General features: G+C 29.6%; 5 protein-coding genes across 21 annotated transcripts in view; 2 read left to right on the forward strand and 3 right to left on the reverse strand.

Moving 5' to 3' along the window:
- The first annotated feature begins 397 nt into the window (after positions 1-397).
- Positions 398-3,096, forward strand: LOC132913653 (activating signal cointegrator 1). 2 transcript variants are annotated; one of them, XM_060972145.1, is made up of 10 exons: positions 398-897; positions 972-1,084; positions 1,157-1,275; positions 1,354-1,453; positions 1,529-1,796; positions 1,867-2,173; positions 2,260-2,423; positions 2,526-2,647; positions 2,713-2,934; positions 3,009-3,096. In XM_060972145.1, the coding sequence occupies exons 1-10, from the start codon at positions 830-832 to the stop codon at positions 3,077-3,079; spliced, it is 1,554 nt and encodes a 517-aa protein (XP_060828128.1). In that variant the 5' UTR covers positions 398-829; the 3' UTR covers positions 3,080-3,096. The 2 variants fall into 2 exon arrangements, with proteins under 2 accessions (XP_060828128.1, XP_060828129.1); XM_060972146.1 differs by having other exon boundaries at positions 2,743-2,934.
- Positions 3,097-4,967: 1,871 nt separating this feature from the next.
- On the reverse strand, positions 4,968-8,151 carry LOC132913652 (uncharacterized). 3 transcript variants are annotated; one of them, XM_060972144.1, is made up of 5 exons: positions 7,938-8,151; positions 7,483-7,623; positions 7,210-7,409; positions 6,950-7,129; positions 4,968-6,866 (listed from the first exon to the last, which is right to left on the reverse strand). In XM_060972144.1, the coding sequence occupies exons 2-5, from the start codon at positions 7,613-7,615 to the stop codon at positions 5,523-5,525; spliced, it is 1,857 nt and encodes a 618-aa protein (XP_060828127.1). In that variant the 5' UTR covers positions 7,616-7,623; positions 7,938-8,151; the 3' UTR covers positions 4,968-5,522. The 3 variants fall into 3 exon arrangements, with proteins under 3 accessions (XP_060828127.1, XP_060828125.1, XP_060828126.1); XM_060972142.1 differs by having other exon boundaries at positions 7,869-8,150; XM_060972143.1 differs by lacking the exon at positions 7,938-8,151 and adding an exon at positions 7,736-7,862.
- Positions 8,152-8,241: 90 nt separating this feature from the next.
- Positions 8,242-9,388, forward strand: LOC132913667 (biogenesis of lysosome-related organelles complex 1 subunit 6-like). Its single transcript, XM_060972167.1, has 5 exons — positions 8,242-8,435; positions 8,593-8,703; positions 8,766-8,853; positions 8,956-9,042; positions 9,125-9,388. Exons 1-5 carry the CDS (start codon positions 8,371-8,373, stop codon positions 9,239-9,241), a joined length of 468 nt encoding a protein of 155 aa, XP_060828150.1. The 5' UTR covers positions 8,242-8,370; the 3' UTR covers positions 9,242-9,388.
- LOC132913656 (GDP-fucose protein O-fucosyltransferase 2) lies at positions 9,328-11,346 on the reverse strand. The gene is made up of 8 exons (XM_060972149.1): positions 11,077-11,346; positions 10,857-10,993; positions 10,672-10,797; positions 10,345-10,612; positions 10,071-10,263; positions 9,826-10,003; positions 9,625-9,754; positions 9,328-9,549 (listed from the first exon to the last, which is right to left on the reverse strand). Exons 1-8 carry the CDS (start codon positions 11,223-11,225, stop codon positions 9,399-9,401), a joined length of 1,332 nt encoding a protein of 443 aa, XP_060828132.1. The 5' UTR covers positions 11,226-11,346; the 3' UTR covers positions 9,328-9,398.
- A 206-nt stretch (positions 11,347-11,552) lies between these two features.
- LOC132913640 (liprin-alpha-1) overlaps positions 11,553-20,581 on the reverse strand; it is a 45,015-nt gene continuing 35,986 nt past the window's right edge. For 7 of the 14 annotated variants that reach the window (XM_060972122.1, XM_060972112.1, XM_060972110.1 and 4 more), the window contains 8 exons: positions 20,453-20,500; positions 18,677-18,932; positions 18,444-18,589; positions 18,133-18,363; positions 17,759-18,022; positions 17,516-17,672; positions 17,321-17,437; positions 11,553-17,225 (listed from right to left, as the gene is read on the reverse strand). In XM_060972122.1, the coding sequence (XP_060828105.1) occupies positions 17,136-17,225; positions 17,321-17,437; positions 17,516-17,672; positions 17,759-18,022; positions 18,133-18,363; positions 18,444-18,589; positions 18,677-18,932; positions 20,453-20,500 (1,309 nt within the window). In that variant the 3' untranslated portion in view covers positions 11,553-17,135. The remainder of the gene's footprint in view (positions 17,226-17,320; positions 17,438-17,515; positions 17,673-17,758; positions 18,023-18,132; positions 18,364-18,443; positions 18,590-18,676; positions 18,933-20,452; positions 20,501-20,581) is intronic. The other 7 variants (XM_060972119.1, XM_060972118.1, XM_060972111.1 and 4 more) reach the window with 7 other exon arrangements.

A 20,581-nucleotide genomic window follows, 5' to 3' on the forward strand; every position in this document is an offset into this window, starting at 1 on the left:
AAATTATAGTCAATATTTCTTTTCCAAGGATGAGATTTAAATAAACCAGTGTAACCAACATAACGAATCTAAAAAAATTTTTGGAGTGAGAGGGAATTTCATCACACAGATAAATCATGTCCCTGTTAGACATGCATGTACATATAAATGATTAAAATTTTCTAAACTTAAAACAATATTATGATAGAGGAGAAGAAAAGGTCTCATTTTGTAAAACAGACAGAGTTATGCATATGTAAAGTTGAGCAGTTTTAGCATATTTATATAATTAGTGCAGTCACTGGCTGTAACAAATGCACGTAGGTGACGGATAGTTAAGCGGGGTAATTCAAATGTTTTTCCAGGGATATGTCAGTAAAACAGTAAATCACAGCATAGAATTTGTAGGTGAGTACTAAGTTAATGTTAATTTTCGCCAAAGTTCATCTACATTATGGGTCAATACTTTAATTACAGCCAGAGACGGTATCCACACTCAGAAAATAGAAGCAAATTTACAAATCTTCAAATGAGAAACATTTGAATACTCATTTGTGCAAGCCAGTCAGGTGATCGAAACAATATAGTGTCAAAGTAACCTGTTAAATATGCTAACAATGTTTAAGTTTACATACGTATAATTTTTGAATTGCTGGATTTCTAAAATTAAGACTTGCATTTTCAGATTCTGCGTATTGAAAACTATTAAATAGCAATAAAAAAAGCAATCATTCTGTGTCCATTAAGACTAACATTAACGTTTAATTTTGAATGTTAACCTTATACATATTTGTACACAAATAATTTTATTCTAATATTTCGAGAATATTATTTTAACAATTTTGCAAAGATGGAGAACTGGATAAACGAAAATTTATCAAAAATTTTAGATTTTCCAGTACCAAAGGAGATGGCCGAGTAAGAAAATTATAACAAAATAAAATGATATTCACTTGATGTGAATAATGATAATTTTGACATATTTTTTTCAGATTCCTAATGAAAATAGAAAACGAAAGGGATTTGGATGATTACTTGCAGTCTTTTTTAGATTATACTAATGGAAAGCACAGGCAATTTATTTCAGACTTCAAAAAACGACAAGGTTTATATTTTTATCATTCATGTAAATTATTGAATTGTTGAATGCCTTTATCATTTTGGAACATTATTTCAGCTTCAAGCAAAGATCAAGCCAAATATAAGAAAGAAAATGATATGAATAATGGAAAGAAAAAGCAAAATGAAAAAAAGAAAGGAAAAGTGAAAGGAAAAGATACCAAAGAAAATAAACAGGTATATGTCAACAATATCGTTTGAAATTTTTATTTCAGATTTATAATACTACATTAATACTACATGTTATTTATTTAGGTGCAAGAAACTATAAAGGTAGATAAAGTGGAAAGAAAGAAAACTAAATTTGTCAATTTATATTCTCAGAATGGCAAAGAGAGAGAAATTTTATTAAAAGGTATTTTATTCATTGAGAAATTATTAACTATTAAGGAACTATAATATTGAAATTGACATAAAAATATTTTGTTAGGTAGATACAAGTGTAATTGCGAAGCAAAGAGACATGCATTGATTAGTAACTGCCTCAATTGTGGTAGAATAGTCTGTGCTCAAGAAGGAGCTGGTCCTTGCTTTTTCTGTGAAGAACTTGTATGTTCTCAGAAAGAGCTAACTATTCTTTCTAGTAATACTAAACAAGCTGATCAGTTATACAATAAATTGATGAATCAAAAAGCTAACAAAAATCTGGAAGAATCAATAAAACAAAGAGACAGACTTCTCGAATATGATCGTGATGGGTATGCATTATATGTAATCTTGTATAATTTTTTCATGCAAGAATAAACATATAGCTGTACTAATTTACAGAATACAATACACGAAAGTAATTGATGATGAATGTGACTATTATCAATCAAACAATACATGGTTAACAGAGAAGCAACGAGAAAAATTACAGAAGTTGGAAGAAGAAATGCATGAAAGGAAGCATATGTCTCATTTAAAGAGAAAAATCTATGCAACTATTGATTTCACAGGAAGAGAGATAATTGAAGAGAAACAAACTGAGAATTTTGAAGAATTTAATGAAGACCATTTGCAAGATGTATCTGAATCATTCAGTGAAATAGAAAATAGCAATAGTTGCCCAAATATAGAATTTACTCGCCCCAAGGTAAAAATATTGTTTTAACAAATAATTAAATATATTCATATCGTTGTTATATGAAAGAAACATAATGTTGAATTCCAATTGTACAGTATGTGGAATCACATGAATTGGAACTACGAACATCAAGAGCGAACATTTCTTCTAACACACGTAATATTATTCAAGACAAAGAGTATTTAGAAATGTCTGATCCTGGCTTATGTTTGAGCATGCATCAACCTTATGCATCTTTATTAGTGGCTGGAATAAAAGTGTAAGTTTATAATATTTCAAACAGATTAATTCCAATATGAATATTTATATAAGAAAATTATATGATTCTATAAGAATACCTAACACTTTATTACTATTATAGTCATGAAGGTCGTACATGGTACTCATCACATAGAGGAAGATTATGGATTGCTGCAGCATCTAAAATACCAACTAAGGAAGAAATTTCAACTGTAGAACAATATTACCGTGTTTTAAAAAATGGTTAGTATAAATTAAATTTATGAATAAAAAGTAAAATTTCACCTTAATTATATTGTAGTTTACAGATTATCACAAATTAGGTTGTTGTTTTACAGAAAAAATAATGTTTCCTGAAGTTTATTCAACTGGTTGTCTATTAGGATGTGTAACAGTTACTGATGTTTTACCACAAGAGGAATATAAGAAATCTTACCCAGATGGAGAAAGTGATAGTCCTTATGTTTTTATATGCGAAAATTTTGTTGCATTACCAATTAAATTTCCGATACAAGGAAAGCATAAAATTTGTAAGTATTTCTTTGTTTTTAGTGGTGCACTTTTTATTAAAAATAATTCTTATGATCCTTATTATAATTTATAGATAAATTAGACCAGAAAATCCATCATGCTGCTTTAAAGATGCTAGATAAATGTACAAAAAATATACGTTAAATATACAAAGTAGTATATCTGTTATTGTTCCAGATGTAGCTCTTTTTTAAAGAATTCCTCTGCTTCATTACTTTTGCACTTCGCTTCCAACCTCAATCCCTTTATTATTACGTTATTTCTTCTTTCTCTCTTTTTCTGTACTTTCAGAACCTTTTTTATTTTATCTCTCATTTTTATTTCTCTTTTTTCTTATTTCTCCTCTCTTCTCATCGAAAGTTACCTGAATTTTCTTCTACATTTCTACTAGCCTTTGCTTCATTCTACATCTGTTATTGTTAGAGACAAGCAGTGCAATATTCATATTTGTTTTAATATTAAGTTTATATACATATATAATATGAATATTACATACTTTTAACATTTTAGTACTAAAAAATAAAGTACATATTTTGCATAATCTATATTAAATATTATTTATTATCTGTACATAATAGAATATATTACAATGTACACAGCTTGCAATATATTACAATAACTATTACAAGACATACATATATCCTTTTTACATTAACTGTTTATTTTATTATTCACTTATTTCTTTTACGTGCATTCAATGAAAAAATATTAGCCGTTTTCTCTTATTTCCGTTAAAATATCAGACTTTCGTAAACGTTAAAAGTAGATTTCAGTAAAGTTATTTTTACATTTAAACAGTTTATATATTTGAAGTACAAAGAGAACATCTTTTATCGAAACGTGACGTTATAAAGTTTATTGTTCTGTTATAAATTTTGGAATTTATAGTAAAAAATATTTTGAAGATAATAACAAGGAATTTCTCTTTTATAAATCCTGGAAAAGCGTTTATAATTAAAATTAAGAAAATTACAAATTAAATGATTAAAAGTTTTAAAACATCTGTAATATCATCTTGCAATAATTACTATGCTAAAAAGACTCTAGAATATGTAATTTATGTTTTGTAACAACTTCAACAAATTAAAGGTATCGAAAACAAAACTTTGTACTTACAAACTAATCCAAAGTTAAATAAAGCTATAACAACATATATGCAATGAAAGAGCACTCACATTATCATAAATAGATTGATATGTAAAGACCATAATATATATGGGTTAAACTAAATTTGTATTGTTTCAAATAAGGTACAAATAAAATTTAAAAAAAAATGTATATTTAATATTACATATTTTATGAATAGCATTGCTGCATTGGGAATGTATAAATAAATATCAAACTACGAAAACTAGATTCCAGTATAAAATTAACAATTGCACAATACGATTTTTAAATTGAAATAATCAAAATGTATCAACAAGATATATAGATTCAAATTACATGTTTATTAATCTGTATACTGTGCGATCTATCAATTATCATTTAATTTGCATTTGTTTTCTAAAGGTAAACAAATATTATAATTTGACAACAATATTGTCCAGTTAAAACAAAAGGTGATGTAAACAATAAATAACATTACCATTATAAAATGGAAGATGTTATTAATATTTCTCCTTTTCTCAATTTAGATAATACAACAACATGCAATATCTCTAATTGCTTCTCAATCAAAAAATAACTTTTACAATTACGTTTAATAATATTCTTAATTTTGTGATATCAATTTCAATAAAAATTAATAAAGAAGAACAATGCATTATGTATAAAATATAATTTGATGCCGTATATATCTGTGCGTGTACACATGTATTGTACAATACACGTTAATATTTCTTTTTTAAATAACAATCCAATATATTCAACAGATAATTTTTTGTTAAAATACGAGTTTTTGCTATGGATATAATATATGTATGTATACGCTATAGAATAAATAGTTTTTACTTGATTTTAATAGTTTTTACTACACAAATTGATAATAATTTTTTACTAGATTAATTTTTAATATCAAAAATCAAGTCAAATGTATACATAAATAGATTTTTAATAAAAGTGATTTAATCGAATAGATAAAATTTTATAAAATAAAGTCGTATATTAAAATAAAACGAATAAAAGAAATAATTTTATACAGCAAATAAGAGAAAGTCCAGAAAAGCAAATTTTGTTTAATTTAAATTAACAGAAAATAATCTCTACAAACAAATTAATGATAGGCCACCAGTGTATGTACTATCGTAATACTAATGTACCCATATCACAAATCTATTCAAACAATTTTAAATAAATAATTTCATATTTCCCCCCTCCCATGTTATACGCTTTATGAAATTCTAAATTCGATTAATATAATAATACCCTTTAAAATTCGTTCTCTAAATAAAGCAATCAAGAAAAATTGTTACTACTTATATCAGCTATTTTCAGCATTATAAGTACTAACATCTTTTTCAAACATTTCAAATATTCTTCTTAGAATAATATCGAGCATCCAGGAAATGTATACTTACCACTTCCTTTTTTAAATTTCAGACACATGGAAAACAATGGAATATGATATTTGTTTCGAACAGTTAAATATCTAAATATAAGTAGGTGAATCTTTTAAACTGATACCACAAGCATCACAGACCGAGACATTTTTCTCGTTTACTAATGTACATCGTGGGCATTCTTTTCCACCACTTGCTAATGGTTTATCCTCATTTCCTTTGTGCCTAGATTTTCCACACATCTCACAAATTTCTTTCGATGAAGAATTAAGATAGGTGCAAGTAGCACAATTCCAATTCACAACTTTATCTTCTATTTCATTTCCTTTTTCCGAGTGAGAAAGCTCTAAGTTTTTTAACGTATCCGCGATTTTTACAATTTGATCCGCCGATCGATGTGAACGTTGAATTGGAAGCGTCTGACTACCATGTCTTTTTTCATTACTATGAGGAGATGATTGACTTTCTGAAGATGCATCGTGATATCTATTCGAGTCCATTAAATCGAAGGAAGAAGACTTCTTTTTGAAGGGTAATGTATCGTGATGATGATGTCGGCCATTTGTCATAGACGAATCGATGTCATTCACATCGGTTCTTCCACTCCTCCTTTTTTCAGAGCGATGTATACTACGTTTCTCATCGTTATCATTTTGTTTAAAAGATTTTTGTTTACTCAATCGAGACTCACATTCCCGTTTGTGTAAAATATCTTCTCGATTACCAAGATCTTTAGAATAGCCTAAACTTTCTAAATTCCTATACACAAAGTCCCAAGAGTCATAATTGTTCCTTTCACCGACCGATCTTGCCGATTTTCTATCGATTTTTCCGTAATCGCAATGGTTTCCATCACTAGATTGTCTTCTATAAAAATCTACTTCCTCCAAATCTGATATTCTATGAGATATCTTTCGATTATGTAATTTATCATAATTTGCAACCGAAACCGGCATATCAACCTCAATTAGTCTACCCGTTGGTACTCTTGTATATCCCGGCATTGTAGTATAATACGGATTGACTCCACTCATATATTTATTACCATGTGGTAAACATCCATAGGCACTACATCGATTTCCAAAACTGTGATCTACTGGTTGAAAGTATTTGTAAGTTCCAGGTATCGAATTCGTATCTTCGATATATCTGTATTCTGAATGACAAGCAGGCATTGATGTATTGTAACTGGGAGGCATAATATGATAAGGAATCGACGATGATACCGCATCCACACATGTGGTTTGCGGATAATGATAATCCCTATAATTCTCCGCTTTTGTTCGAGTTTGATGCATTTTCTCAAGAAAACGATAGTTCAATGCCCTGATTGCTTGTTCTGGTGTACCAACGTGATTTTCCCGAAATTCTAATACTTCTAACCACGAGATACTATAATTCTGTGAAACATTCTCCCATATTTGCTTCAAGATCTACGTTCAAAATTGTAACTCTTTTATTTAAGTGTATCTTTATAGAAAAAGTACTATAAAAGTATCATAATAAATATTCTTACCTGACATTCAACAAAAGCAACTATTGCATCTCTGCTTACACAAGATACTTTGTCAGGGTCAATAGGACCCTCCAAAGCAAGCACTCCTAACCCTGTATGTTTGTATCCCATTTGTTCAAACATTAATTCTGCTCCTATTAAATTTGCTTCTACTTCATGCTTATAATATCCACTATAAGTCTAATATAAAGAAAAGATTAATTAATTAAACATTTTTATAGCTTGAAAAAAACAATGTAAAAGATTACAAAAATATTAACCTTTAATGTTCTATATTCTCTTCTCCAAGGCTGAGCCAAAAGATTGGCAGCATATAAAGAAATAGCACTCCAGGCAGTTGCAGCTCTATATCCACTAAAATCTTGCAATGTGGCTGCTGATCTGTGTAATATATCTGCGGTTTCTTGAAATACATATTTATTTTCATTTGGAACAAGACAAAGATTCTCTTTAATAAAACCTAAAATACAGAAAATAGTTAAAAATTAAGCATTCAATATTGTTACCTATTTATATATTTATTATATATTTACCTTCAAGTTTATGACGCTGTTGTAATTTTAAAGGGCTGTCGTCTGTTTGTAGATAAACCAAATGGCTTTGCTCTAATTTCATGCTAATTTCTTGTAATCTATCCTTGCTTCTTATTATTAAGTCATTTGCCATTTTTATCACTGCAACAATATACATTTTTGATCACTTGTATTTTCTATATGTCTAAAATTGTCCAAGTTATTTCACAGAAACAAAACATTTAGAAAAAAAAAAAAAAAAAACAGTATTTACATGTTTAATGTAGGATACTTAAAAATTTGAATAGTTAAATGGTAATATTATTCAAAATGAAACACAAATAAAATATCAGTGAAAAACAGAAGCGAGCTTAAAGATGTCATTCAGAAATAAACATCTTTCACACCTATTACAAAACCGTCTAGAAATGCAGTTTTAGATCAAATTCTTGATTCAAACTATGGCTAGCTCCAACCTAAAAATAAATCCTATATTTAGAAGCACCGCTACAGTGTTTACTCCAGGAGCTACCATAATATATTCTCTATTTGGAAAATGCTCCATCTCATGTAGAAACGTTCATCGAGCTTTTCATTATATTTCAAAAACATATTATTCCACTTCATAAACAATAAATATTTTTCTTTACAACTTTTTTCTTGGTTATGTTCAAGTTATATCAAGAGCATGAAACAAACATATGCTAGAAAGATAATCGTCGATACGAAATATGCGTATAGAGTTATCACATAGTTATCACCACGATTCATGTTCATTTCGAACAGTTATAGTTGATCTCACAGATGTCAAAGTCATAGTTAATGTTATTGTTTACATTAAATTTACATCCAAATTTTTTTATACTATAATTTAGTGGATAATTATAATAACAATAAAAAACATAAAAAATGATGACAGATATGGAAGAGGCAGAAGCAAGAGAACTTCAATTACAAATTGAGAAACGCGATAGGTAACTTTCTGCATTTCACGTTATTTATTTATTTTACAATTGTTTGTAAACATAATCGCTGTCACACTTTACAATTACATATAAAATTCATTTATTTATAATTGTACACAACTAAAAGTATCGATAATATACATCACATTTTCCCAAAATTTTATAGTAAAGAAGTTGAATTTGACTTCAAAGTAGCTGTGAAGAAATTAGCAGAAGGATTTTTAAATCAATATCAGGAACAGTGGGAACAAACTGAGAAAAAACTTGATGAAGTAAAGTAAGTAGAAGTAAAAAATATAAGTATTTCCTGATTTTATGTTTCTTGCTATTTTTGTTTAGAAATAAGCAAGAGACTTTGCTCGATCAGATGCAAACTGAGAACAAAAAACTTCAAGATGTTTTTGATGATGTTAAGCTAAATGAAACGGTAAGTATATTGATAGTGAAATATAAATTTCATTTTACAGAAATTGTTGATATAGAAGAATGGCCCAAAATATAAAATATATAAGAGGAACATGTATTACAGTTTCAGATGATTAAAGTTAGTCAAGGTAAATTAATATTAATGAAAAAAGAAATGGCTTCCATTCATGAAAGGACATTCAAATTAAAAGTGAGTTATAATATTTATATACTATACATATATATTTCTAATTTACTATTATTTATGTAATGTACAAATTATTTTTGTTTAGAAACGAGCATCAAGATTGCAGCAGATAATACAGAAGGAGGCCTTAAATAGAGAGCAACAACGAGAGCAAGAACTTCGTCGGGAACAAGAATTAATTGGTAAACCAGTGATAAGTTAAGGAAAATCATTATCTAGGGAGATAATTAATATCGGCAAAGACACATAGGCATGTAAGGACAGATTGTACTTATACACACATCATGCTAAAATGTGTGTCTAAATTTAGTCATTGATTTTATTGTGTAATATAACTTATACATACATATTTTTATACATTACCAAACAATTTCCCATTGTCCATTAGAGTCACATTTCTCAGTACCTTTACATAAATAATTAAATGTTGTTCTAGTAGGAAAACCAATGATTTCCCTATCTTCTTGTATTCTAAATGTGTATGTTGATTCATATGTTCCTATAAAATATCTACAAAAGGATGCAAACAATACATTATTCCTATTCATAATATAAAACATGAGATATATTATTGTTAATTCTTACCTAGCATGGGAACTAATTATTTGGTCAATAATTGCAACCCCGCCGTCTTTAAATTTACTTAATACGTAATCTGATGAAATAAATCTAAGAACTGTATAATTAGATAGGTACTGTTTGAGTTCACTGAATTCTAAACAAATTGATATGATTAATAGATATGCCCGTTTATTAATCTCTTAAGGAAGTTTTGGTATGATTTACCTTCTTGTGTTGCATCTGTAGCAACAAACAAAGATTTTAATTGGAGTTCGTCTAATTTATTTTTTAACTGAGAAGCAGCAGACTGTATTGTTGGCACTGTTGAAGGGCGACCAATTAAAAAATCGCGTCTTCTTAAATGGACTGATAAATAAGGTCCTCCAACTGCATTCCTTATACCCTATAATTAGAAAAAGGTTGTATTTTATAATTTAAATCTTTTTATTAATCTAAGTGAAATTAGATACTTTTTCTTTAGTCCAGTCATCTGGTCGTTCAGTCTTATCATGCTCATTTGTTGAATTAAGGAAAGTTTTTCTATATTCATTAGCAATATTATATAGTTCAGAATTATATCGCATACTACGTCTAGCTTTCCAATATTCTTTTGTACCATAAAAGTCATGTAATGCAATCTCCATGTGATCAAACATTATAGACCTATCATAATAATTAAATTAGTTGTAAAAGATATTGTACGTAAAATTTGAGTATTGTTAAACAAATTATATATTTTCTTACCTATAAACATTAGGTTTAAGATTTTGTTTAAGATCAGACATCATACCATGAAATTTAATACACTTAACAACTTTAGAAGTTATATTATGATATCCCCAAAAATATCCTATATATTTTTCTGATTCTACTTTATGAAATTGTAATGATTTATCATTACATTCTATTATTTCATTTTTATCTTCAAATTTACCTGTTTTGAACATTTCTTCGTCGTTTTGTAAAATATATACAACATCAAGATGCGTTTCATTATTTTCTGAAGGATATTCTGAAAATGCATATCTCTATTGATTTTATTGTTCACAATAAATAAATGAAATTTTATACCTTGTAAAAACTGACATATTTCAATAACTGGTATATATTTTTGTAAACTTGAAATGTCAAAGAACAGACTCCAAGGCAATTGCGTTTGATATCCTATGTGTTTACTACGCCAATGATACAAATTACCTGTAGAAATAGAATAAAAATAAAATGATGCAAAAACTACTTGTACATTATAAAATTACCCCATGGTGGCAAAACTAATTGCCATTTAAAATCTTTTTCTTGCTTGATTAAATTTTTTATAAAAACTGCAATACGAATAAAAACGTCCCTTCTTAAGTTAAATCCTTCCGGAGGATTAACATCGTAGAGTATATAACTGAAAAATCATTATCTATGTAAAAAATATTAATTTTAAGGCGATTATATATATATATATATAATAAAGGAGTAAGCTCAGACCGATTTTGCGAGTAACGTGATTGAACGCTGCATTTATTGTTAGTTTCTCCATGTTCATCTGGTATATCACAAAATTCATTTTCAACGATATTTTGTGTAAAATTAATCAAAAGTAATATAAAATACAATACTCTTAAAAGTAACAACATATTTTACATTTTGAGGTTATATTTTACATGTTACGATAGGTCAAGAATACTTCGAACATTTCCGGAGTAATATAAGAAATATTTTGTATTGTATAATGAGCTTCAATAAAATATATAATAAATAAATTTGTATTCAATTTTTATCTTTTTTCAAAAAAACATTTGCTTCTTAAAGAATGAGATTAAGGATAGTAAAAAAACAACAGCAATAACAACAACATTGTACAGCTTGATTTTTGTTATACACGAATTACAGACTTAAATCTCCCTTATTCCAAAATGGTTGTTGATGGGTAGATTACAATTTGCTAATTCAATTGATAATAATTATAATAATGATAATAATAATTATTATTTATCGTCTTATACAATATTTATAATTCATAGTTCAGTTAACATAGTTTCTGCCCCCTTATACAAGCAGGGCTGTTATGTTACATTTACTGTGACTCATTTCCCATACTTTCTCATTTATCCTATTAAAGTATATACTTAGCATATAAAAATTACAAGGACAATTTATATTGGTAATGGTAGGTAGTAGCTGTAGTTGTAGTAATAGTTATGATAGTGGTAGCAGTAATGGTATTTGTAGTAATAGTAATAATTATAGTAGTAGCACTAGCAGCAGTAATGGTAGCAATAATAATATTATCGTTATAATTATTTATGCGATAACTATGCTCTGTTATCGTCCCCATTTTCCATGATTTTTTTTAGTACTTTTCACACGCGCGTATACTTGTATTATGAAATCTCAGATCCAATTCTTGGTTGCTTAAGACTCCAAGTGTACTGTGGGCACAGAAAGTTATCCACTGTCCCTGTCAAAATTTGTGCCTCGTTGTGATTCTTTTTAAATGTGTGCTGTTTTATAGTTTCTTGTCACATTCTGTTAGCAATGACATTAACTGGTAGTAGAATTCTTAGTCTGCAAACATTGGTACATATCATAATACTGAATTGTCATTATAATAAATATAACACGAAATTCATTTCTATTATACTAATTCCCCTCCTGTTTTGCATCTCTATATGAATTCTCTATTGTTAACATCACAGCTAAAAAGTTGCTTTATGTTAACAGGAAACACACTATTTTACATTCGATATAAGAAACGTGAAGTAGTATATGACATTTAAAACTTTTAAAAAGAAAAAAAAGGCAAATGATTTATGCATTAATCGCACAGTGCACTCATTCAGATATATGATATTATTTGAATAGTCCATCACTTTTCTCACACGCACACTTCATTTTCATATTTGCCACAGTTTTATATATATATGTATATATACACACGTATATACATGTGTGTTATGTATATAGATGTATATTTATATTTGAAATGATATTTAAATTTCTAACAAACATTTTAAGTTTAATCATTTGCAATAATGGAATAACATAATGTCTAATATTTGTTTTCTATTTATTCTTAAAAAAAAATTAAAAATATCTTAAAGAAATAAATAATCATGTAAAATGATTTGCAAATGCTAGAAGCAATATTCCTTTATATTTTTCAAGTATAAAATTATTCTGAATCTGGAATATATAATTTAAGTAAATAAAAATTCCACGATAAACGAATAAGTACAAATTTCATAAAAAACTGATTTATAAGAACAATATAAAGTTTAACTAATCATTTTAACAACCATATTCTGATAATAATTAAAAAATTTATTTCTTTGTGCACTATGTACCATACTATACATACATATATATAAAACACACACAAATATATGTATGTATAGTTTTATACTACTTCACATTTAGAAATATTTCTGACGATTACCCGCTTACTAGCACAATTGAAAATTTTTATGCTGGCACAATTACCTGAGAGTCCAGGTAAAATAGTCAGATATAAATAAAAATCAGTATAATTACATACTGATGATTTATGCACTTGTACAGAATCATCGCATACGAGACAAACATTTTTAAACGATCTACAAATCTCTTGGATTTTGATTTATCTTGTAGTTGATGCTTCTGACAAAAATTTTACATAAACCAAATATTTTCTTTTCATTTAAAATGGGCCCAATCCATGCACTTGTTGCACACACAATTTTTTACTTTGATCGATTTCCTTTGCTTCTGAATAAATTTATTTGAAATATTTGTTGCATATTTACCACTGGGTTGGCAACTAAATGATTGCGAACTTTGTCATTAGGTGGTATTGACAAAATCCGCAATTACTTAATTGCCAACCCAATATTATTCTTTCCGGATTACTGCAGCAATCTAATCTAAAAATTCCATCATATAGATATATTCCAACAAAATTTGCTATAATATTCATTCAGAAGTAAAGTAATTGGATATTTAATAGCGATTTAACATTTGTTATTATTAGGATTGTAGTATATTTACCTGCATTGGGCTTTGCAATGAAATGTTAAAAAAATTACAGGGATGTTAATAAATAATTCGTATATACACAGAGAAAGATATATACACATACACACTCACACACGTACGCACGCGCATACATATGTACAATAACTAGCATTAACACACACAAACATATGTCATACAAAAATCCAGAATAACGTTAAACTTGTTCTTCCGGCAGTTCGGTCGAATTGAGCATACAAAAAGATTGTACGAAAGAAAAGATACATTGTGAAATAACACATAATACAGACTGTTACATTACAATATTACATATGTTTTACGTGCATGTTTTTACCATGTATTAGCATGTATATTTCTTCTAAGAACCGAAAATGAATTATATAGAAGAACAATATTTCATTTAATGTAATTTCATTTCCTCTATACTTTTTACAATCTTATGATATGTGTAAACTGATAATAAAGAAACTTAAATATTATAAGTGTCTTTCTTTAGGTATTGATAATTTGCTATACAACACATAAAGCTGTTACATTTAAACAAAACAGTTTGCTCAGCATTGCTGAAGACAATATTTAATATTCATTGTTTTGCTTCTTCATCAGCATGTACACTCTAAAAGGGTATAATACATATCCTTTTATGGGCATAAATTTGTACAGAATTGAAGAAAATCGAAAGCAAAACAAATTCTAAGTTTAAGCACTTGTTCATTATTTTTTGGTAAAAACATTACGTATATAGTAGATGCTATTAGTTTTGCTTATTCAAGCTCTATTCGATACCGAGCAGTCGGAGGCTGGATTCAGGCGAAATTTTTTCGTATCTATGTATATATTTATAGTTAAATACATAGAAGGCGGCAAAGCTGCTACATATCGAGTCATGATTTACATATATGCGATTATGAATGTGGCTGCTTTTTGGAAGGTTTGCTTTTATTTCTTTTCCTTGGAATGTCCATTGACACTATTAACTAGCGTACATTAAAAATAAGTTCAGTCATTTACACATACTGCAGACACTTCCGAAAGGGAGAGACGGCCATTCTGTTTCACAAAGTGACTCAGTTTTGTATATCTATTCATTTGTACAAATTAGTTCTGTACAATCGTGTAGCATTACATTAGGATTAAAAAAGGATATACATTGTAATACTATTGTAGAAATGTTTTACCTCAAATAAACTTTTCTACTAGTATTTTGAAGATTGTTCGGTGTAACTAAAATAACTAAACGCGCGTGCAGTTCCGAATTATTAATCGTTGTTTTTTTTTTTCTATATCTTGATAATCAGCTTTCTTTAATAACTAAATAATATAATTTGCATGTGCAAACGTTTTTACTACGACGACTTATCTTTCAACACAATATCAACAAGAAATTCGGACTTAACATCCCCCGAAGGGAATTAACCGACGATTAAAAATCATAGGACCAGTTATTAAAACATTTATATAAAGAAACAAGAGCGTACCACCTTGTCTCAGTATTGAGGTAGCGTAACGTTGCTTTGGCTTAGCGAGTCTTTCTGATTATCTAGAAATATTTCAACTGATCGGTGGTACTTAGAAAAGAAAAAGATTTCTACACGCCGAAGAATGAGACTGTACATTATGATCTTTACAGATAAGACATATTTTGATCTTCCTACTGCGTACATATATGTCAAGTGTCAACGTTACATTCTTGTACACACGTGTACGACTGTGCAATCATCGTACTGCATTGTAATTTCTTTGGTAGAAACTATTTGGTACGTATGCGCCCATTCGGAAGGTCGTGCAGAGCAATGGAGTTACAACGAATTGATAACTTGCAGGGGGTAGTTCACAGGGAAACAAACATCAACAACGATTCCTCAAGTATCAACAACATTAACAACATCCCATTATAACTTATCATCATTATTGTGATCGTCTCTATCATGACCAGTTTTATCATTACAGTCACTGTCGTAATCTCAGTCTTTCGCCACACCTTCAGCCTGATAACATTTTGTAATGAGTAATTATAATTATCATCGTAATCATTGTCTTCAGCAACATCGTCATTACTGTTAAATAATATTTATGGCCATTGTTAGTGTATTTTTTTGCTGTTCTTGTTATGGCCATTTCTTTTTTATTTCATTTTTTCTTTCTTTTACTTCGTGACTTTTTATTATATTTATAACGCTCTTCATCTTCGTGAATTCTTTCTCACTATCGATCGAGTCTACTAATAATCATTCCTGGAACTTTGAAACAAGATGTTAAGAAAACATGCAAATGAACTATCCACATGAAATTCTTTTCTTTGAATGAATAAAAAATGCTAGAGAGCCGAATGAGACATGATTTCCTTATGATTAAACAAAATAAAGATAGTATAACGATATACGTGACTGATCGATAGAGTTCAATTATCAATTAGAATTACAAAGTTCCTTAATTTTATAACACCTACTAACTTTGCGTACATGTACTTATACATTGCGCGATTATTTTGGTATAAAATGTCCGTTCCTTAGTTCACAATAAATAAAAAGCAGTTCTTTTAAACACGTCCATGCAACCAGTTGTTTGATAATTTTCTAATTACGATAGTTGCTTCGGTGTAATTCTTTAATATATTACGTGTTTATATGTGATCTACAAACATTTAAAATTCATCGAAATAACAGAGGAGGACAAGTATTCCAGCGCTCCTTCTGTATGAAGTAATATGTGTGTGTGTGTGTGTGGGTATATACATATACATATATATATATATATATATATGTATATGTATATGTATATATGTATATATTGTTTTATATATATATGGCTTATTAGGTCACCGTCTTATAGATGCAGAAATATAGAATGCAGTCTTTTCCTTGTATATAAATAGTTTCCTCGAGAGCAATGGCACTAATACAATTTTGGGGATTTTTATTTTGTGCGGTATGTGGTATTATCAAAATAGACAGTTGTTTTATAACTATTTGTTACATAGTATAAGTACATAATATACTATAAGAAATATGCAATTACGTCCTGAAAATGTTTACGAACTACCATGATATTGATTATTCCAAAAGCTACAAGTCTTGCTATTCTTAAGAAATCGAGGTGAAATTAGACAGAATTATTGTCGTAATTACCTATAACTGATTCTTTGGGCTTTCGAGGAAAAATATATTTCACGATTCCCTGACCGCTCACTACATTTCAGTATCTATATGAGAGTAATTGATTCAGAATTATTATTTTTTATCCGAAATCCGTAACAAGCGGTTTATGAAACATACGCGACATAAAAATTGATAAAACGTTTTAAATTTTCTTCTTGAACATACAATAAATCACCATTTTCTTTTAACAGATTATGTCCGATCGTGTTTTCATATCACCGTGTGTTACAGCTCTTAACAGTATGAAGATACCCTTAGAATGATACTTAAAGCTCTTACACTTTTACAACACACTTGCATACAGAGAGTAGTAATAGCTGGGGTTTTGGACTAGACGTGATGTGGTTGAAGATGAGGCAGCCTGCTAGACGAGTTGGATCAGGATTTCATATTATTCGCTTCATCGAGTCGCCTTTCTGTTCCTACTGTTAATAAATTTGCGAACTCCATCTCTAACAACTGCCGAGCCTGTTGAAGTACAGAAAAATGGTAAAGATAGTAAAGATTATATATAATTTCTAATCTCTGATAACTATATAGCAATACATTAAACTAAAACCTACTTGTGTGTTTTGCGTTGGAATTTGCAAAGCTAGAGCGAAACTATTGGCGTCGAAACTTTCATCGAGGGCTATAAGAGCTCCATGTACCCCAGATTCTAAGAGGTGGTTACCGTATTCCTGAAAATACGAAATTGTGTTTTATCATCACTACAGTATGAATGATTTATAAAATGGAAAGTAGTAAAATGGAGTTACTTTCAGGCCGATAGATTGCACCCATCTTATAACACGATCATTACTCCATACAAGAACATCGACGTTTGCACCTTCCGCCATTCGTCTCCTTTCTTCTAATTGTTGCCTATCATAATTTAATCGTTTTAAACACAAAATGCCATATTGCAAGCTTGTTCTGTAAAAATAAATAAATTTCGGATTAGATCAAGGAATCTAAAAATCACTATTAAACATGAATTTTTGTTTTTAATGATTTATCACCTGTGAAAACTATCAACCATTCTAAGTTGACCACGAAGGTCCTTTTTGTTAAGGTGATCCAACATTCTGGCATCAACAAGGCACTCCATGAAAGTGGATCGATACTGTGGCAAACCAAGACTTGGAAGCCAGACATTACCAATCCATTCGTGGTTCATATCTCCAAATGCTAAGGTTGTGCGAGAAGTTGTTGGTGCTGATGGACTTGTAAGTGACACCATTTCTTGAATAGCTAACCGTAGTTTCAATCGATGTAGAGGATTACTAAGAATAAAAATTATTACATTAAATGTTAGTGGTTTTATATTGTATGGAACTCCATCATGCTTGTCATCCAAAATGTGCAGAATGTGTTAAATAACTCAATTTCATACCTTATACCAATTTCACGTTGAATTTCAGTATCACTAAGAGCACTCATTATGGCACCACTTTTGACATTTGCCCGGCAAGCTGCAACATACCACGTTGGCATTCCCACCCACAGCTCAAGCCAAGCCACTACAGTTGGTCCATTCCATAGAGCAAAAGGTGTTCCAGCTTTCATTGCCTCCGCCAGAAGTTCGTGTCGTGAAGAATCTAACATACTTCCAAACATACTTGGACTGAAAGAAAATTAGTGCTATAACAATTATATTCATTAATTATTTAAATTACGAATATATTTTTAGTTACATATATGTACCTTTTCTTTTTTCTACGATCAAAATCGCTTTTACTACCCATAGTACCAGCAACAGAAACATTATCTCCATAATCAGGATCTGCAGGTGTATTTGCTCCTCCCATACCTGGTATATCTCCAGGCATTGGCGTATCTTTCCCCTTGATCTGTAACCAAAATTCTCTCTCTGACTTTCCTCATTTTTCTTATTTAGTTATTTGGTTATTATCTTATATAATTAAAATCTGCATTACCTTTTCTTTCTTGCTGAAAAATCTACCAAGACTGCTCTTAATGCCTTTCTTCTTTTGAGCTGCAGCTACTGCTGCTGCGGTTGCTGGACTCATGGTAGATTGCATGTGCAAATGCGAACTAGACAATTGTCCAATTGGCAATCCAACACCAGACAAGTTGTTCTTATGCAAACTGTCCTGGCTGCTATGACGTGAGGACAATGGGGAAGGGGGAGTCCCAGAATTGAGTGCGCCGTTGTTATGTTGCCCATGCCTGCTGCATGGAGCGCTAATCTAGTTTCTATTTCTACTCTAAATAATGCATTCTAGCCCACAAACTATCCGACTTATATTTTTTTTTCTATGTTGTATGTACCTTCTATATCATGTTTGTGATCTGAATTTATACAAATTATTTTCAGATCTTTTTCAAGATACATCATCGCACTAGACAATCAAACAGCCAAATTAATAACAGGATTCTCTAAACCATCTAATGTTCTGTACTCTTCAATATTTAAAGCATAAAGAGATCAATGTTTTAAATTACGTGAGATAAGATATGATCAGGGAACTTACTGAGCCAAGTGAATTGCATTACTTAAAAGACTTTTAGCAGTGATATATGATTGTGCTTATACATGATAGTACATGGGCATAAGCACAAATACTATTTAGCTTCGAATAATATATGTGATATGATTTTTTATTCCAAATTGCGTATTTTCAATGAAAATGATATTCCTAATTGAGTCAGATTAAAGCATTCAAGTTTTAATTTTGTACTATTCAAGATATCTACAACTGACAATTGCTACAAACAAATAACTAGTAAACTAAAGAAGAAATGAAACAATATCAATATCAGTTTTGGAAATTCGTGAAAAAATCATTATATCACAATCCAATATCTTATACATATAAAAACAATATAGTATCATATGAAAGAATAAAAAATATTTCTTTCCAAGAACATCCAAAATGATAAATTATGTTTGACAAAATAGTGAAAAAACAGTTGTAATACCTACTCAGTATTACAGGGAAGGCATAGAAACCTGAAAATACAGCTGATCACTGCTTATGAGATGGGATTGCCATAATAAGTACCGTTTAAAGACAAAGATATAGAAAAACCGCCTTATCTATGAATTCTATTGAAACAATTATAATCTTTTATTGAGATAATGAAACTGTTAATTGCATCTATTGGATCCATCTATATCTTTGCACCTATTTCTTAGAAAACAACCTTATTCGCGCAGGAGATTCAGACGCGACGTTAACTCGATGCAATTCTCTTGGCTGCCTAAATTCCCTTGTTTGTTTGAGACAGCGATGTCTGTCGTGAACTGGGCAGGCTTGAATGTATGATGGATGGAAGAAACTAATATCAGTTTCTTCCAGGGACTCATTTCTATCAGATCTATCTGTCGGTTCGTCCGTACCACTGTGCTCGAAAATTGGGGCTGTAGGCATAAATATGTGACATCTTGCATACTATTCATTGATCTTGTAATAAGAAATTATAGTTAAAAAATGGAAATATCCATAATGAATTTTGTAATACAAAAGTATCTATAATTATCAATCCCTACAACAATTTTTTTGAAAAACCTAAGATCATCTTAGTAAATCCCTTTTTCCAAAAAAAGGTATAAAAAGGATCTGTTACCATCGATGTCACTTAGGTCGACCTCTAAGTTGTTCATTTCATGCCCACATGGGCCACTCAAATATGTCGTGCACAGCGGCATATGTTGCGGATTACATGCAGTACTACAATCTTTAATTAACCTGTGAGCAGGAAAACCACTGCTGGGAAATCCGGCTTGTCCAGTGCGTCTGGCAGCATAAACAACGCACAATGCTAACTACTTACAAAATAATTACTGAATTTTTGGCAATCCACCTCTATGTATGCAA

Source organism: Bombus pascuorum, chromosome 13, assembly GCF_905332965.1.
Source record: "Bombus pascuorum chromosome 13, iyBomPasc1.1, whole genome shotgun sequence".
Lineage (NCBI taxonomy): Eukaryota > Metazoa > Arthropoda > Insecta > Hymenoptera > Apidae > Bombus > Bombus pascuorum.

Excerpts from the sequence above, each read along its gene's own strand:
- LOC132913653 (XM_060972145.1), top strand. The coding sequence starts at position 830 with ATGGAGAACTGGATAAACGAAAATTTATCAAAAATTTTAGATTTTCCA. Across the intron at positions 1,797-1,866 it reads CTCGAATATGATCGTGATGG|AATACAATACACGAAAGTAA; the intron begins GTATGCATTATA and ends ACTAATTTACAG. Across the intron at positions 2,648-2,712 it reads TTACCGTGTTTTAAAAAATG|ATTATCACAAATTAGGTTGT; the intron begins GTTAGTATAAAT and ends TGTAGTTTACAG.
- LOC132913652 (XM_060972144.1), bottom strand. The coding sequence starts at position 7,615 with ATGGCAAATGACTTAATAATAAGAAGCAAGGATAGATTACAAGAAATT. Across the intron at positions 7,410-7,482 it reads ACAGCGTCATAAACTTGAAG|GTTTTATTAAAGAGAATCTT; the intron begins GTAAATATATAA and ends TCTGTATTTTAG. Across the intron at positions 6,867-6,949 it reads TTGCTTTTGTTGAATGTCAG|ATCTTGAAGCAAATATGGGA; the intron begins GTAAGAATATTT and ends TTTTGAACGTAG.
- LOC132913667 (XM_060972167.1), top strand. The coding sequence starts at position 8,371 with ATGATGACAGATATGGAAGAGGCAGAAGCAAGAGAACTTCAATTACAA. Across the intron at positions 8,436-8,592 it reads CAAATTGAGAAACGCGATAG|TAAAGAAGTTGAATTTGACT; the intron begins GTAACTTTCTGC and ends AAAATTTTATAG. Across the intron at positions 8,704-8,765 it reads AAAAAACTTGATGAAGTAAA|AAATAAGCAAGAGACTTTGC; the intron begins GTAAGTAGAAGT and ends ATTTTTGTTTAG.
- LOC132913656 (XM_060972149.1), bottom strand. The coding sequence starts at position 11,225 with ATGTTGTTACTTTTAAGAGTATTGTATTTTATATTACTTTTGATTAAT. Across the intron at positions 10,613-10,671 it reads AATATGTCAGTTTTTACAAG|AATATCCTTCAGAAAATAAT; the intron begins GTATAAAATTTC and ends ATGCATTTTCAG. Across the intron at positions 9,550-9,624 it reads ATAATTAGTTCCCATGCTAG|ATATTTTATAGGAACATATG; the intron begins GTAAGAATTAAC and ends ATCCTTTTGTAG.